This window comes from Arachis hypogaea, chromosome 6 (genome assembly GCF_003086295.3).
Source record: "Arachis hypogaea cultivar Tifrunner chromosome 6, arahy.Tifrunner.gnm2.J5K5, whole genome shotgun sequence".
Lineage (NCBI taxonomy): Eukaryota > Viridiplantae > Streptophyta > Magnoliopsida > Fabales > Fabaceae > Arachis > Arachis hypogaea.
The window spans coordinates 10,557,740-10,575,861 of NC_092041.1; the positions used below are offsets into that span (position 1 = coordinate 10,557,740).

The following is an 18,122-nucleotide window of genomic DNA, read 5'->3' on the forward strand; positions in this document are numbered from 1 at the left end:
TTTAATAATAATTTTTAAACTAATTATACAAATAAATACTCTTTTAATTCTTATAGTTTAAAGTAAAACTCAAAATCCTTCTTAACATTAATTTTTTAAAAAACATTTTTAACATTAAATTATTTTTAAAAAGATCTTTTTAATAAAACATATATTTTGACTATTTTACACTCGTCTTTTTAATTATGTTCTTTTTTTTTTCCTTTTTTCTTCCTTTTCCCCACCTCTAATCACTAAGGTAACGTGAAGGTAACGTTTAGAAAGAAGATAGAGATCGAAAGAGAAAAAATTAAAAGACATAAATTAAATTAAATTTCTGTATTATGTTTAGTATATAGTGTATATGCTGAATTATAAATTATATTGTTTTAAAAAATGTTAAAAAATTATCAAAATTTATAATTTTTTACTATCATTTTTAGCCATCAATCAATTTTTTTTAGTTTAGTAATTTAACAACATATTTTATCTCATATTTTTTAATATTAATAACTAATTAATAATAATAAAAAATAATAAATTCTAATATTTTTTAATATTTTTTTGTCTTAAATAATATAAATAGCTTTATATATAAATTAAATTACATTTTTAGTAGAAGTAGTGTGATGATTGATCAGTCGTTAGTCAACCTATGTATAATTTTATATAGAAATCAAACATTATAAAATATCATGAAATGAAATCTTTTGCCGCATATATATATAAAATATGAAAAATCAAGCTCATAAAATCGGATAATGTATCTGATTCACAGTCTTTCTATTACTTTGGCAGTTGCCTATTTTTATAATAGTGAAGAAAAAATTTAAACATAATATGAGTTGATCATCACAACTTCTTTTTTAAATCAAAGATACCCCACTTATTTAATCATTATTAATTATTGTATCTGAATAAAAAATGATAAATAAATAAATACATATTACATTATTTGAAATGTATAAAAAAGATATAAATATTGTGTTGAACAAAAATGGCAAAAATGATGAAACAAAATTGCATATAGTAGTTTGAGGATTATATGCCTAGTTCTTCAAACTTCATAATTAATTTAAAGGTGTAAATCAGTACTTTGATTATTATTTTACATAAACTACTGCTGTAGAAGATAACTTATACTATATAGGATTAGTTAGTACTAACTAACATGTTGATCACTTAACTAACATAATGTTATACATGTTTGTTATATATCATTTTTTTACTTTATATACATACTTCTTTTTAGATAGTTGAGTTTCAATCTCCACCCAAAATAGAGATAGAGAAGTGTTCAAAACATGACAATTAGGCAATTAACCTAATTAGTAGCATGTTTGGAAACCCATAAAAAAATCCTTTAAAAAAGTCTTTTAAGTATTAAAAAAAAAGTATGTTTGTGTTATAATAATTTGACTTACAAACAAAACTAAAAAAATAACTTATAAACAAAGCAATATTTTAAAGTTTATTATTATGAGAAAAATATTATTATATTTCAAACAATATTTTAAAAGAAATATTTTAATTATATTATTTAAAATATTTTTTATATATTCCAAATCTTAAAAATACTTCTTAACTAAATTATTGAAATAAAAAATAATTATACAAATATAAAGTATTATAATAAATGTAATTTTTAAGCAAATATATAGATGCGCATATAAAATTTGTTTAATTTGTTACTGAAAAGAAAAAGAATATAGATGAAAGTGATGGTGATATATGGAGAATGCGTGGTGGGACAAGGAGGCAAGAAAACTTACGAGACAAAAATCTTGGGAATCACATGTAATGTATTATATATTGTAATTTGCAATGCACATAAAACAAACAAAACCAACTGTCTAATCCTAATTAATTTGATTCTCACGTAGTCACGTATATCATACATCGCACTCTCTTCGATCTTCACTTCTTACATAATTCTCAATAATAACTCGGTTACATGTGTAATTGAATTTACTGAATTTGGTGGTTTTGGTAGGGTTTGATTCCCCGACAAGCTTTGGTGTTTGATCCATTGGGTACAATCTGTCACACTTTTCCAAACTAACTATACACACATTACATACATTATAGTAAAATACATATAATAAGGTGATTAAATGAGAGTGACAGGTTAACAGTAGAAGTGTCCCTGGTAAGGAGTGTATAGCAGCGAAGGACACGGAGTGTAGTTGTAGTATATATAGCAGTTAGGTTAATTAGGTTATTCTGCTCTTCATGCCAATACTTTCTTTCATGGATTGGACCCTACCCAATGCGTTCCTCTCAGACCACTCTATCATTACCGGGATCCTGTCCTCTCATTCCTTGCCTCTAATTATTCCTACATACATACATGTATGTATGTATACAAGTTTACTGTTATGGCTCGATTTCATCTGATACTATTGTTAAAAAATAGATAATTATCGACAAATTTATTGATAAAATTTTCAACTTCTATTTTTGTTAAATTTTTTGGTTACTGACGAATTTATCAACGAATGATAAAAATTTTGTCGGTAATATTTTGAAATATGTACGTATTTTAAAATAAGTTCAAAAGTATATATTACTAGCTACTATGATATGATTTGAACTTAGGACAAAATAATATACTAAATTATGTAATCACTGGGACAGGTTTATTAGTTGTGTATTTGCCTATCAATGAGTATATATATACATTACATAGTTTGAATTATATATATAGAATTTAATTTTGATGTATTATATGTCAGTATGAAATAATTTTATATGTATATTTAATTATATAATATTATATTAATATAAATAATTATTTTTTATATTGATTATATGAATGGTAATTTAAAAATACGAATATAATTATGCAATTGTGTAAAACACTTTACATTGTCAATATATTAAAATTAAATTTTTGTATATGTGTGCACGCGTGTATGTGTGTTTCAAGTTTCAACTTTAAACTACTTACTGCTTAGACCAATAACCTAGCCGGCTGTGTTTATTTTTGAGAACAGGACAAGATAAAATACTGAAAACAAAACACAATAGATAAAGACACAAAATTTTGTGTTCTTGTATTTTATTTGGTGATAAACTAGAATAAATTATGAAAATTCAATTTATTCTATTTTTTTCATCCAAAAAAGTTTAGAAGAAAAATATAATAGTAAAAAAAATATAAATATAAAAAATTAACAAAAATAATAAAAAAATAAAATATAAGTTATGTCTTTTGTTAGTATTTCTATGTATTTTCTGTTAGGATGAACACAAAATACACTAATTTAATGTTTCTGGAGTCACCAAAAAAAATTTAATATTTCTGAATACAATATCTTTATTTATATTTTATCTGTCAAACATAATTTTATATTTTTATATTCCTATCTCTGTATTTTATTTTTGTAATCAAACGCAGCTCTAAAAATTCAATGTTTCGTGTACTACCCTTTTAACTATTGTCATAATAACTAAATGAAGAAATTTTTTCAAAATTACAAAGTTTATGTGGACAGTATCTATTTTTTACATAATTTAATAATTTATTATTATTATTTATCAATGTATCAAATGGATATAAAGCTTGAGATATATATTGCAGAGATTGAGAGAAAAAAATGGTTTGTATTGGGATTTTTTTCATAATAAATTATGAAAAATGATTATTTTCATCAAACTCATTTTGAGTTTTATTTATTAAAATATACATTTTTTTAAATTAGGACAAGTTCGTCGCATTTTTCGGCGAACTCTATGATTTATACGGAATTTGTCGCACTCTCTGGCGAACTCTATAATATATATAGAGTTCGTCGCACACCCTAACGAATTCTAGACAATACTCGGCGTATTATATATTCTTATCCTTTGTCCTTTTCTTTTCAAACCTTCTTCCAAATTTTATTCTATTATTCCTTTCTGTATTCCGGCGTTTTAGAAGTTCATTATTCACGACATCAGCAGTTTGAGGTTAGTAATTAATATGTTAGTTGGAGTAATTTTTCTCAGATTAGTTAGAGTTACCTAATATTTCTTAGTTAGTTGTTGCATGCTAATTATAATTAGAGTTACTGTTTACTGATTTCATGTTATTCAATAGTTGTTGATTGTATTTAACATGTGAATTAGTATAAGTTGTTAGTCTATTCTTAGTTAGTTTAGTCAGAAAAATTGGTTTAAGTTGTTAGTCAAATCTTAATAAAATTAAGTTAGAGTATAGGGTTAAGTGACTTATTATTTAGGGATGCCTAGAATTTTAGTGAAAGTAAAGTAGAATACTAGTATTTTGAAATACATCTGTTTACAAATCCTTTTAATGCAAAACAAATGCTGATAATTATATGTTATTTTGTGTAAATTAAGTGTGGTTAGATGGACCAACAATTATTGGGATACGAGGATACCATCTACAGATTAGATCAGGCTGAGCACATTGCTGGTAGAGTTGATCGAGTGGTAAGATAATATCGTTGTCGATGATCTCTCTTTAATTAAGAAACAGTGAACTTGTGCTATTTAGAGTTGACGCTTTTTTTTATTTTATCTTTCCGTTTGGTAGGCGTCTCGGATCTTGTGCACCAGGCAGAATTTGATGACGAGGCCATCAGAGGCGATTAGGCCATATCTCAGTCGAGTCGGATTTGAGCATGTGGCCTATATGGTTGAGTTCGATCATGACTGGCTACTTGCCTCGACGTTGATAGAGAGGTGGAGGCCTAAGCCCCACACCTTTCATCTAGTATGCAGGGAGATGACCATCACGCTGCACAATGTGGCATATCAGCTGGGACTCAGGATCGATGGTGATCCTGTGAGTGGGTGCATGAGTAGTTGGGAGCAGCACCATCAGGGATGGACATTCGAGGACTTTTGTCAGAAGTTACTGGGTGTTGTGCCCGGCGCGAATGACAGACAGTCACAAACGAAGTGGACTATCAAGCTCACGTGGTTCCTTAACAATGTCTACGGAGAGCTGGAGTAGGACACCACTGAGGAGAGCCTCTTGAGGTACACAGGAGGGTACATCATGCGGCTGATAGGGGGTATTCTATTCCCAGATGCATCTGACTCCCGGGTGTACATCAGGTGGCTCCCAATGCTGGAGGACCTCGATGCATGTGGTAGGTTGTCCTGGGGGTTGGCTGTATTGTCATGGATGTACCACCAAATGTGTCGTGCGACGGATCATGGTGCGCACAACTTGGGTGGTTGTGTTTGTAAATCCCGGTTAAATTAGTAAATAATTAGTCAATAAATTAATTTTTAATAAGGAGGATTAGAAATGTGAATATTATATCAAATTAGGATAGAGCTCATCGAAACAAGAATTTTGACACCAATTTTAAAGAAAACGGTCCAAAATTGGACCGAACGGGCCAAACCGGTTAAACCGGACCGTGGGCCCAACCGGGCCAGCTTTTAAAAAGGACCCACGTCCTCGTCTTCCCCATTTCAGCAACGTTGAAGTTGCAGGGGAAAGGAGAGAAAGGAATCCCGTAACCCTACAGTAAAATTCCAACTGACGTAACTCCTCCTTTCGAGCTCCGATCACCGCACCGTTTGTGGCCACGCGTTCACCGCGTCGAGCTTTACATTTCTACCGGAACAATTTCATAGGTAACTCATTATTTTACACTCAACCTTCATTTCCCCCAATTTTTGAATTTTAAGTGGGAATGTTGAATTTCTTTGATTTGTTTTAGGATCCAATTAGCTTGAGGGAAACGTTTACTCTTGCTTATGTGAAGCTTGGGTAAGGTGAAGATATGATAATTCTATTTTATTTTCTTTGAATTTGAGCTTTGAGTATTAAATTGGATATATATGTGTTATAAATGTGTATTAGGTTGTGAATAAATAATTGGAGCTTGAAATTGTGAATATTGGAACTTGGAGGAAGCTGATTAGTTGAATTTTGAAGGGGCTGCCTTGGTTTTAAATAATTTTCTTTGGTCGTTACGTGGAAATCGGCCAAGGTACGGTTTAGGTTTCTTGCATTTAATATATAATGTTCTGTGAAAACTTAGGCTAGATGACCATAGGATAAGTTGGAATGCAGGTGTATGTTTAATGTTTAGTAATTTGTAGATGAATATATTTGGTTGAAGTTTATTTAATTAGGGTTATCATGGAAATAATAATGATGAGGATGGTCCTATGACACTTGCTACATTTCTGAAAGTTCACCCTCTGACGTTTAGGGGATCCTCAAATCCCACTGATGCAGATAATTGGATTCAGGCTATGGAACGGGCATTACAGGCTCAACAGGTTCCTGAGGAGCAATGGGTTGAATTTGGAACTTATCAGTTGCAAGGTGAGGCTCAGTATTGGTGGCAGCGAACACGACGTATCCTGCAGCCTAATGGTGCTGCGATTCCTTGTGAGATTTTCCGGACAGAATTCTATAAGAAATACTTTCCTAATTTAGCCAAAAATGCCAAGGAACTTGAATTAATGCAGTTAAAATAGGGACAGATGACTGTTGCTGAGTATACTAGTAAGTTTGAGGAATTATGTCGCTTTTCTCATATCTGTCAAGGGGCATCAGAAGATTTTGCCGAATGGAAGTGTATTAAGTATGAGGAGGCCTTCGGAGTGATATTCTGAGTTTTGTTGCCCCAATGGAGATCAGGGTGTTTTTTGAATTGGTGAATAAGAGTAGAGTGGCTGAAGATTGTGTGAGGAAGGCAGCAACAGAGAAAGAAAGTTTGAGGGTGCCTTTTCAGAGACCTTCAGGAAGGAACTTTGCTCCGAGAGGTAGGAATTTCAAGCGTGGAGGCTCTGTTCCACAGCAGACTCAGGGTCAAGGTAATTACAGAAGGCTGAATACCAATGTTAATCAGGGAAGAAGGTTTGGGAAGCAGCCACAGCAGGATCTAAATTGTCAGAAGTGTGGAAAGTATCATCATGGAGTTCCGTGTAGATTAGGACTTGGAGTATGCTATTCCTGTGGACAGCCCGGGCATATAGCTAGTAATTGCCCGGAGAAGAAGAAGTATGAGACTGGTAGGGTGCAGCAGCCAGGGAGAGTATACACCACTTCTACCATAGGTGCTGAGAGATCTGAGACACTGATTAGAGGTAATTGTGAAATGGCTGGTAAAATCTTAAATGCTTTATTTGATTCAGGAGCAAGTCATTCATTTATTGCATTTGAAAAGGCCCATGAATTAGGATTGAGAATGGTGGTTTTAGCTTATGATTTCAAAGTATATAATGCTACTCATGAAGCTATGGTGACTAGGATAGGATGTCCACGAGTTCCCTTTCGAGTACAACAACGTGAATTTGTGCATGATTTGATTTTTTTGCCTATGACTGGTCTTGATCTCATTTTGGGATTGGATTGATTATCCAAGAATCATGTTTTGCTTGATTGTTCTGAGAAGTCAGTACAGTTTATGCCGGAAGGGTCAGAAGCACCGGTTGTGGTGAATAGTTACTATTTGAATTCTATGATAGTAAACTATTCAGGAACTGAATGTCAGGGTATTAACTGGGTGTGCCTAAATATACTTTCCATGTTAAATGTATATTTGTTATCTGCAGTATTTGTAACCTTCTTGTACTTGCCTTTGTCTGTTTAGTTGTCTGTAAAAATGTATGATGGAGTTGGAGGTAAGGAGGAATGGCAGAATGGGATTTAGATTCAAGGTTAAGTTAAGTTAGGTTTAAATATCCTTAGTAAACCACCTTTTATGGCTTCTGTTTAATACTTTAAGCTCTATAATCTGAGTGTCGGTGTTCTAGGATTGCCTCTGGCATTCCCAGGACCTTATATATTATGTGTGTGGCACCTTTACCATACTGAGAACCTCCGGTTCTCATTCCATACTATGTTGTTGTTTTTCAGATGCAGGTCGAGAGACATCTCGTTAGGCGTCTGGACTCTTGAAGCGGAGTGGTTACTGGGTTATTTTATTATGCTATGATGTGTATATATGTACTTGCTTTTCTCTCCGCATAACTTGTTCTTTTGATCCTCCTAGAGGTTTATGGAGAGGCAGGATTATGTATATGTACTTTTGGGTTTTGGATATGTATGTATATATATATGTAAATATTTTTCGGCCAGTCTTGACTTCGCAGGCTGAGTTAGGAGCTTGTTATTTTGTATCTTTGACACTCTATTCCTACTTCTGTTATCATATGTTTAATAGTTATAGTTTCCTTAGCACGCAGGTTAACCCGTTCCTTGAGCGTTGCGCTTTTATTTTGCGATTTTGTTTCCTCTTTTCTTCAAGGCTCCTAGCATTTTATAATTCTTCTACTATTATATGTACTCATTTTATTTTATAGGTCGTAATACCACACCACCTCTGTTTTACGGCTTAAGTGTAAAGCTTAGTGTGGTAGGGTGTTACAGTGTCAGCCTACTATTGTCTTGGGACTACCACCGTATTTCCCTGCTATGCCCTGATGGATTTGATACTCGCCAGTTTTCACTGCTTGAGAGGTATTTTTGTTTATTTTCTGCAGTAATCCTTTGTTAATTTATTATATTAAGTGTTTAATATAACTAATTTGTGATGTAACTTTTACTGTGAGGTTGTAGGTGGGTTCAGTACCGGCCTGATAACGCTAGAGGCGAGGGCCGCTTTAAGCATTACAGGCGTATTCTGAACGAGATTGGGATGCTCTACACAAGTCATAAATATTTAAGTGTAGCGAGTTTACTTTATATGATGTGTTTTGCATATGAAGATTGAATAATAACACCAACTTGCGTATTGGAAACATGTTGATTGGATGTCGTATGCCGACCTACAGCTGGAGGGTCTAGTTCCGCATGCGTTTGCTGAGTCTGACCACACAGCGGCGGTTGTCTGCCTGATGCTTTGCTTTGCCATTATTGAGTGGCATCAGATGGATCGGGTGGTGCGGCAGTTCGGGGGCCTGCAGCACATCCTGACCAGGCCATTAGACATCTACAACATGCATGGGATGGATGGTAGATTTGGACGGGGTGAGTAGTTCCCACACTTACTTGGGGGATGGCATGAGTTATGGGATCAGCCGGCCGACCATCGTCTACACATCCATCATCATATAGACCTGTGTTCTTCACTATCGTATATGACTTGGTACCTACAGTGGGCACACACAGAGTTGTTTGGTCAGGGTGACCAGCACTTAGTGCCATCAGGGGTGATGCTAGAGGACCTGCCTATATACCATCCACCTGCTGCAGAGTTACATCAGCCTGAGGATGGTCATCTCCTAGAGTTGTGACCAGCTGCCAGGAGAGGGAGAGGTCGGGGACGGGGGAGAGCCAGAGGTAGAGGCAGACGTGGTGAAGGCCGAGAGAGGCAAGGGGTGACGAGATTCACAGGGACAGAGACCCAATTAGCCCCCCAAGCCATGGCCCAGAGGCTGGGGCCCAGACAGTTGGGACTCTGTCGGGACCCTTGCCCGGAGGATACGTGTCCTTCAGACCCTTGGGTCACATTAGTGCATTAGAATTTAACAACCAAATAAATTTAATCTCAACAACTTTTCTCACAGATTAAATTACACGAAAGTCAAATTATAATCATAACAGTTATAATGAACTCATATAGCTAACTAACGTCGGCTTGACGATGCACCTCCACCGTCGATAGCGGTACACGTCTTCCGCGTGTGACCAGTATGACGACACAATCCGCACTTTTTCTCCCTGGTGTGCTCGACGTCATCCATCTTTTTTCGGATTCTTGAGCTGACTGGTCGACCTTTCTTCACTCTTATCATCCTAGGGTTGGGCCGAATGCAGAGCCCATCATAGAATGGCCAATCATCCTCATGTCCAATTGAACGAAACTCTGACCTGTAAATGTTGAATACCAACTTCATGCGATACACAGGATGCACAAATCCCCTCCAATCAATTCTTCCTTGGGAGCATGCTGCAAGGACGTGACGACACAAAAGGTGAAACGCCTGAAAATACCCACAGTCACACTTGCGTTCGTCGAGTAGAACCTGGTAGTTGTGTTGTCTGGACCCAGGCACTACCGCTAACACTTCAACCATAAAGCCAGTTCGCGAACGATCAAACTAATAAACATTCATCGTGTTGATGTGCTTCGAATCAAACTCTATGGCCTTTGTCAGCGTCTGTGAGAACTCGGCACCGACTTGGAGTTGGGCAAGGGCCTCAGAACCCTTCCTGGCAAAAAGTTCTCCTAACCGAAAATAACTTGACTTAACAAGAGCCGTGATTGGCGAATTGCGAGAACCTTTCATGATAGCATTTATGCACTCGGAGATATTCGTTGTCATGTGTACGAATCTACTACCCTCATCCGCATACTACGCCTACTGTGAGCTTGGCATCTCTTCAAGCCACCTCGTGATTGCCTCATTCTCGCCCCTCAAATACCCGAAATAATGAGGAAACTCCCGCTGTGACTTCAAATACACTGCATTAATCAGAACCTTCTTCAAGTTCTTGTTCTTGAAGTGTGTTATGAAGTTGGCAACAATGTATCTCGTACAAAATAACTGGAAAGCATGAGGTGGTCTCCATAAACTATCATTGGCATTCAATTTCCCATCAATTGATTTGTGCTTGTCTGAAATCACTAAGACACCGGGTTGTGGAGTCACATGCTGACGTAGATACGACAGAAAGAACGACCATGCCTCATTTATCTCACCCTCGACAACGGCAAACGCAATAGGCAAAATGTTTGCGTTGCCATCCTAAGCTATGGCCATGAGCAGCGTCCCACCATATTTACCATATTTACCATATAAGTGTATGCCATCAATGAAAATTAGTGGCTTGCAATGCTTGAAAGCCTTGGTACATGGTGAAAACGTCCAAAATACCCGATGAAATATGACGAAGTCGGCAGAACCAAGCCAAGGCTGAGTGACAAGTTGCACCCAAGTACCTACAAACAAATTCTCAATAAACATATTGTATACCATTCTTGTCTTAATAACATATAACCACAGTGAAACAATTCTTACCAGGCAAGTACATTTGCATAGCGAACAACCAACGAGGAAGCTCATTGTATGACTCCTTCCAATCCCTATATATGCTAACAATGACTATCTGTTTTGCGAGCCAAACCTTTCTGTTGGACACCTTATAACCGAAGTGATTCTCTACACCTCCTTGTAGAACCTTGATGCTTATTGTTGGATATGTTTTTACCATTGTGAAAATATGTTGAGAAATCATCTTCGAATCCAACCGACAATGGTCTTGCCCAATCGAAGTTTGCATGCATTTGGGAGGACCAGTGTATATCCTCACCTCCCACTTTTCTACCTTACGGCGATACGATATGTGTATGCTCCAATTACAACCGGGTCCGAACTGGATACACTGTGCACTATACCTGCACTGGTCACTACATACTATTTTGTACTCCACAGCCCTCTTGATGTTGTATGTTTTAACAGCCAACATGACTTCTTTCTTGTTCCGAAAATGTTGTCCAACCTTGAACTCATTCCTTAGATCCTCTTCAGGGCCTCCCTGTGTAAAGGACCATTCAGACGTCATTGCATCAAGGTTCAACCTAGAGAAGTAGTCCAGGCGGTCATACGGTTACAAAATAGCGGGCTGTGTCAGAGCAATTTGCGTGTCACCATAATAATTCATCTTTTTTTCCTCGTCACCATCATCAGAAATTTTGGCTGGTACTTCTTCAGCATCGTTTCCATCGTCGGGGTTAACTTCATACTGATCCATCATCGGATCCCTAACAACGAAACCCTCGTGACTTTCAACGCCGTCATCCAACTCAGCATTGTCGACTTCAACATTAGACCCTTCTGACTACCTTCAGGAGCCATATTCAGATCCACCATGGTCCATCTGATATTTTGTCTAATAGGCCCACTCAACGGACTATCATTGACAATATCCGCAGGCGATCCTCAGCCACCCAAATCGACGAGGAACACAGATAACTCCAACAGATAAATATTTGTTCAGCGGTTGTGCCATGACCGTATAAGACGTACGTCCTCGTCGTCACGCAGACGATACCTGATTCAAAAAACTATAAAATTGTTCTTACAAGCATGTTCAAGTAAATATATCATCAAGAAATAACATAGCTGTGGCATACCTTTTATCAATTAAACTACCACCTATTTCGGTTGGATATTTGTAGTAGATTTTCTTCACCTTCTTTGTCTCTTGCATCCCCACGAAAAATAATATCAGATTCTTTAACAACTCTAAACTGTTGATTTCTGCTGTCAGATGGGTAAATATCGGTTGGTTCGATCTAAAAACAATAAAACCTTCTTCATCATACACCATTTCTCCATCGTAATGAATGAATAACAGTGGATTTCTTGCCAGTGTAAAAAAAGAAATCAACAATAACTGAAATTATTGTGGAGAACAAAGTCAGGTGCTCAGCTTCATTCTCTAACTGGAATTTATAGTGAAAACTTTGCCTAGAGTTCGCTGGGGTGTGCGGCAAACTCCGTATAAATCATAGAGTTTGCCGGGGAGTGTGGCGAACTCTATAATTTATATAGAATTTGCCGGGGTACATCAAACTTGTCCTAATTAGAAAAAAAAAACGTATGAATAACCTAGGCGGCTGTGTTTATTTTTTAAAATAGGACAAGACAAGACACTGAGTACAAGACATAATGGACAAAGACACAAAATTTTGTGTTCTTGTATTCTATTTTGTGATAAACTAGAATAAATTATGAAAATTCAATTTATTCTCATTTTTTTCGTCCAAAAAATTTGAGAAGAAAAATATAATAGTAAAAAAAATATAAATATAAAAAATTAACAAGAATAATGAAAGAAAAAATAAAATATAAATTGTGTCCTTTGTTAGTATTTCTATGTCTTTCCTGTCAGGATAAATACAAAATACACTAATTCAGTGTCTCTCGATACAATATTTTTATTCATGTTTCATCTGTCAAATATAATTTTGTGTCTTTTTATTTCTGTCTCAGTATTCCATTTTTATAAACAAACGCAGCTCTAAAAACTCAATGTTTCGTATACTCCCCTTTTAACTATTATCATAGAAATTTTTTCAAAATTATAAAATTTATGTGGACAGTATTTATTTTTTACATAATTTAATAGTCTATTATTATTATTTATGAATGTATCAAATGGAAATAAAGCTTTGAGATATATATTGTAGAGATTGAGAGAACAAAATGGTTTGTATTGAGTTGCATAAGTTTTGAAATTTTCTTTCTTGTTATTAAGTCAGCTAATCATAGGATTTAAGTAGGTTGGTCAAAATGGTGGCGTGCATCTGATTTTATATATAAATAAAAGTGTCTTTAAAATTTGAAGGTAAATTCTATCGCGCTGTTATAAGACCGGCTATGCTTTATGGTACAGAATGTTGGGCAGTCAAAGGAGAGCACGAACATAAGCTAAGTGTGGCAGAGATGAAGATATTGAGATGTGTGAGTGATCATATGCAATTGGATAAAATAAGGAACGAAGATATAAGAAAAAGAGTTGAAATAGTATCCAGCCATTGTAAAAAAGATGATAGAATCGCGTCTCAGGTGATTTGAACATGTGAGAAAAAGACCGATAGAATATCCAGTTAGGAGAGTGGATGAGATGAAAGATGAACAATGAGTGAAAGACAGAGAAAGACCTAAAAAAACCATCTATAAAATAGTAAAAAAAATCTACATACAAACAGTTTTTCGGTAGACATATACATGACAAAACTCAATAACTTTTGTTTGATTCATGTAGTCCGACTCCACTTAGTCGAATAATATTTTATTGTTATTATTGTTGTTATTAAGTCAGCTAATCAACCCAACCTAGCTAAAACTAATTTTATATATTCAATTTATTCATAATTTGCTATTACAAATCCGCAAGCTAAGTTGGGTTTTCTTTATAACTATGAATTCTAGTTTTATTTCAAGGTATAAAGAAAATTAAAGAAGAAATATAGATATTTGTTTCAAATTGCATTATCAGTAAGTTTTCTAATTATTTTTGTATGGAGGATAACTCTTAATTAAGCAATGTACCAAATTAATCTAACCTTAATATAATATAATATGATGACTTGTTGATTATTTTTTATTAATTTATACTGAATTCTTTTTTTTTTTTTGGTTAACAATGATCGAATTTTAAATTTTTAGATTATAAAAAAAGATAAATTAGTTCTCGTAATCTTGAATTTGATACGTGGTTTGCTAGTAATTACATATTTGTAATGATTATAGAAAGGATATAATGCCAGGTGTTCTTATACAAATTCAAGTGGTAATTTAATTTGAACATTTTTTTTACCATCTTCTTGTGGATGAAAGAGTTAAATTTAATTTGAAAAGAAAGTTACTAAAAAATAACAACATATATATTGCATATATTCCTGGTCCCTATCCCCACTTTCCTCCATGTCTTGGGGCTTTTTATTTTCTATCATGGACCCCTCCATTAATTGAATTATATCTTTCCAATAATCCCTTCAACACTAAACATTACTTTATTTCTCAATTGGCCATCATTCGTTACATAAGATTTATTGTTATGGTTAGCTTTGATTGCAAAAGTTGTCCTTTAATTTTGACACCCTAAGAAAATCATCAGGGTACAAAAGTTGAAAATAACACAAGCATGAGAAGTTATATATGCCATTGTTTTTTATAATTTTATCAAATTTTATAATTAAATATTTATATTTATATTTTTTTAAAATTGAGTTCATGCATTACTTTTAATTTTATATTATATTATTTTTATGTTAAAAATATTAAAATTAACGAAATATTTTTTAAAAAATATTTAGTTAAATATCTAAGTAAATTCTTAACTATATATACTTTCAATTTATGAATAAATATTCAGTTAATTCTAATATTTTTTATACTAGAAAGGATATAATTATAAAATTAAAAATAATATAAAAATTTAATTAAAAAATATATAAAAATCTGATTAGAAATTTGATAAAATTATAAAAACTAATAAAATAATGAAACTATATATATATAGCATCAACTAATAATATAACTTCAATATAATTCATTGTTTTAATTAATCGAAATATATGTAACTATTTATGAAGTATTTAGACAGAAAGAGTAATTCATAGAAGAACAAGATAATTAGATTTGAACAAGGAACAATTATTACACTTTTTTTTTTCATCTAATACGTACTGTTTGACCCAAAAATAAGATAAAGCATTATATATAAGCAAGCATATTTTGTTATTAAAAAGAACTATAATAATATGGGCGTTAATTATTATATTAATTGACTTGTAATACGAAATATATCAACTTGTCAACATCATAATGAAAAACTGAAAATTAATTTCTACGACGTGCTTAAGAACTTTTATTGACGTGACTATTAGATATGGTGGACCTGTCTTAAATATATGCATCTATATATATATGAAAAAAATGGAAAATAATAAAATGAGTAAGAATATAAGTTTTTGTTTATTAAAGCTTAACATATACACATGTATATATCAAAGTATCAAACCGACACGCGCATGCATGTCCATAAAATCTAATCAATAATAACCTAACTCGTGCTTCTCATATATCACTGTCACGATGTTATGTTTATAGAAACAAATTAACGTGTTCAATCAAACATATATGTATAACTTTATTTTTAAACTTTCTTTCAGGAAAAAAGAAATTATATAATGGAGGTCTTGTATATAATTTTATGTATAAAACCGTGTTTGTTTTTCATGTGACAACATGTGTGGGATTGGTTTTTTATTTCACTTTATATATATAATAAGTATATATTAACGATATGAAGTAGAGATTAAGATAATTTAATTAAATTAAATAGCAGTTGTAACCAATCATATATAGTTGCATTAAGTTAATGATCTCAATGGAATAGTTAAATTTGGTTATAGTCAGATACATTGTATGGTCCAGTCAGGCAATGTAATTAATTATATATTTAAGGAAGATACGATTGTACTTTGAGATCTCTTTTAAAGATAATATTAATTAATAATAATAAAGATAATCATCTCAAGTCATTTAATTTAATTAATTATTAATTAATATACGGCACATAAAATTAGGTCAGAAGGGTATATAATCATGAGAGTATCATCATGCACATATTACTCCATAGAATACCCATTTACCTAAAACAAAATTCCAAATATAGAGGATAGAGCCAAAATTGCTAAAGTTTTGAAATCTCTAATTTATGTAGTTAGTTATATATCGCTATTAGGAAGATTATATTTATAGCATAAATTAAAGAAGGGTGTGATTTGCTTGTTGGCCTATGGTGGTTATTACTACTAATCAATTTTGGTCCGCAAGCCCAATGTATAAAAGTATAATTAATATTAGTCTTGTTAAATTCTAATTATAAGGGTATGTCAAAGTGAGAGATGGGCATAAAATAAAGTTCTTTTATTTTTGCTTTGTATATACATGGCTAAAAGTTCTTTTCTGTTTTAAGTGCCTCTCTTTCTCTCTTTCTTTTTTTTTTCCCTTCCATTATTTTGTCTTGGCATGGCATGGCATGTGATTGAAAAAGAATTTACAATTTACAATAGAATTTATTGTGAAGCTTAATGACTCTTCTCGAAAAGGAATTACAACCTTAAAATTGAGTACCTAGCTGTTAAATATATAAAAAATATTTGATAACAGAAAAAAATTAACTAAAAATAGTCAGAATTTATATACTTTATTTAGTATTTATTAATTTTTATTATTTTTATTTAATGTTTTGTACTCTTAACATAATATCGAATGAATTAAACTTGTATTAAAATCTCAATTCAAAAAATAGATATGACTCTTCTAAAAAATTATTTAGTATTAGTGACAAAACAAATTGCGTCAAACTACTGGTGACAAATTATAGTAAATAAGTAAAATAAATGAAAATCTTGAATAAAAATGTAAAATTAAACTTAAAAGAAAACAAAATAACAATGAAATAATTAAGAGTAAAGTAATAAAAAGAAAGAAAACAAAAGACAACAAAATAAAATTAAATGGGCTCTTAATACTCACACATACTTGCATTTCATGATTTTTCTTTGTATTGCTAAGACTGAAGTTTTTGCAGAATTTGTGTGATGATCTAGTGTTTTTTATTGAAGTCCTAGAACTCTTCTGAGTTTCTCATATTTATAGACCATGAAGATAAATTTGTCATGGAGAATCTAATCCACGATCTTACTTTCTCCTTTTTCTGAGACCCATGACCTTGTTTTGACCATAATGAACTTTGACTCCCAAGTTTTAACACTCGTGTCTTCCTTGATCGACCCACATTTTCTTTGGCTTGCTCCTTAAATTTCGCATCCATATTCTCTATTCAGGTTGAAGGTCGAGGAATTACAAATCTTGAGTTCAAGGAAGGATAATAACTGCTTTTCAGCGTCGACATTTTTTGCACTATTTTTCTTTGATTTTGGCTTGTCCGTCTTTGTTTTTGTGGTCGAAACACTAAATTTAATTAAATCTATAAAAAATGGGATTATATTTTAAATTTTAGGGTAAAAAACACAAATAAACCATTGAAGGAAACTTGTAACATGAATAAGCCAAATGGAAAAGTGACTCACGAATGAGCCAAAGCTTATTTCTATATAATTCGAACCTAATAGGTTCGAACTCCATTTCAACGTAAATCGAACCTAATTGGTTCGAACTTCACCTATATAATTCGAACCTAATTAGTTCGAATTACTATACATGTCGTTGCTCAAATAATTCGAACCTAATTGGTTCGAATTACATGCAATTGTGGTATAAAAGGAGTTTGAATCAAGCAAGTTTGAACCACTTCTCATTTCTCATACCCCACCAAATCCCAGAGAAAACGACCCAGATTCGATCCAAGAAATAGTTGAACCGAGGACTCAGCTTATGGGGGACGATCCTGAAAGGCTGTACCGGTTAGACGGGGTTGCTCATATAGCCGGGGTGATCAAGGATGAGGTAGTACATAGAATAGTTTGTGCACACGGTTTATTTGAGTTAGTGGTTTTGCCTGTGGTTTTAGTGGTGGTGTTAATTGCAAATGGTTAATGTTAGAGGTTTTGCATGCGGTTTAGTTGGTGGTTTATGCTAAGTGATTTTTTGTAGGTGGTTTTATATGTGGTTGTGTTAATTGTTTATGTAAGTGGTTTATGTTAGCGGTTTATGTTAGGTGGTATTGTTAGTGGTTT

The 18,122-nt window shown here is 33.2% G+C and overlaps 2 protein-coding genes across 2 annotated transcripts; both read right to left on the reverse strand.

Annotated features, from left to right (window-relative positions):
* Window positions 1-9,528: 9,528 nt before the first annotated feature.
* LOC140173591 (uncharacterized) lies at window positions 9,529-10,227 on the reverse strand. Its single transcript, XM_072198077.1, has 2 exons — window positions 10,084-10,227; window positions 9,529-10,002 (listed from the first exon to the last, which is right to left on the reverse strand). The coding sequence occupies exons 1-2, from the start codon at window positions 10,225-10,227 to the stop codon at window positions 9,529-9,531; spliced, it is 618 nt and encodes a 205-aa protein (XP_072054178.1).
* A 36-nt stretch (window positions 10,228-10,263) lies between these two features.
* On the reverse strand, window positions 10,264-11,467 carry LOC112805301 (uncharacterized). The gene is made up of 3 exons (XM_025847699.1): window positions 10,924-11,467; window positions 10,780-10,844; window positions 10,264-10,650 (listed from the first exon to the last, which is right to left on the reverse strand). Exons 1-3 carry the CDS (start codon window positions 11,465-11,467, stop codon window positions 10,264-10,266), a joined length of 996 nt encoding a protein of 331 aa, XP_025703484.1.
* Window positions 11,468-18,122: the final 6,655 nt, after the last annotated feature.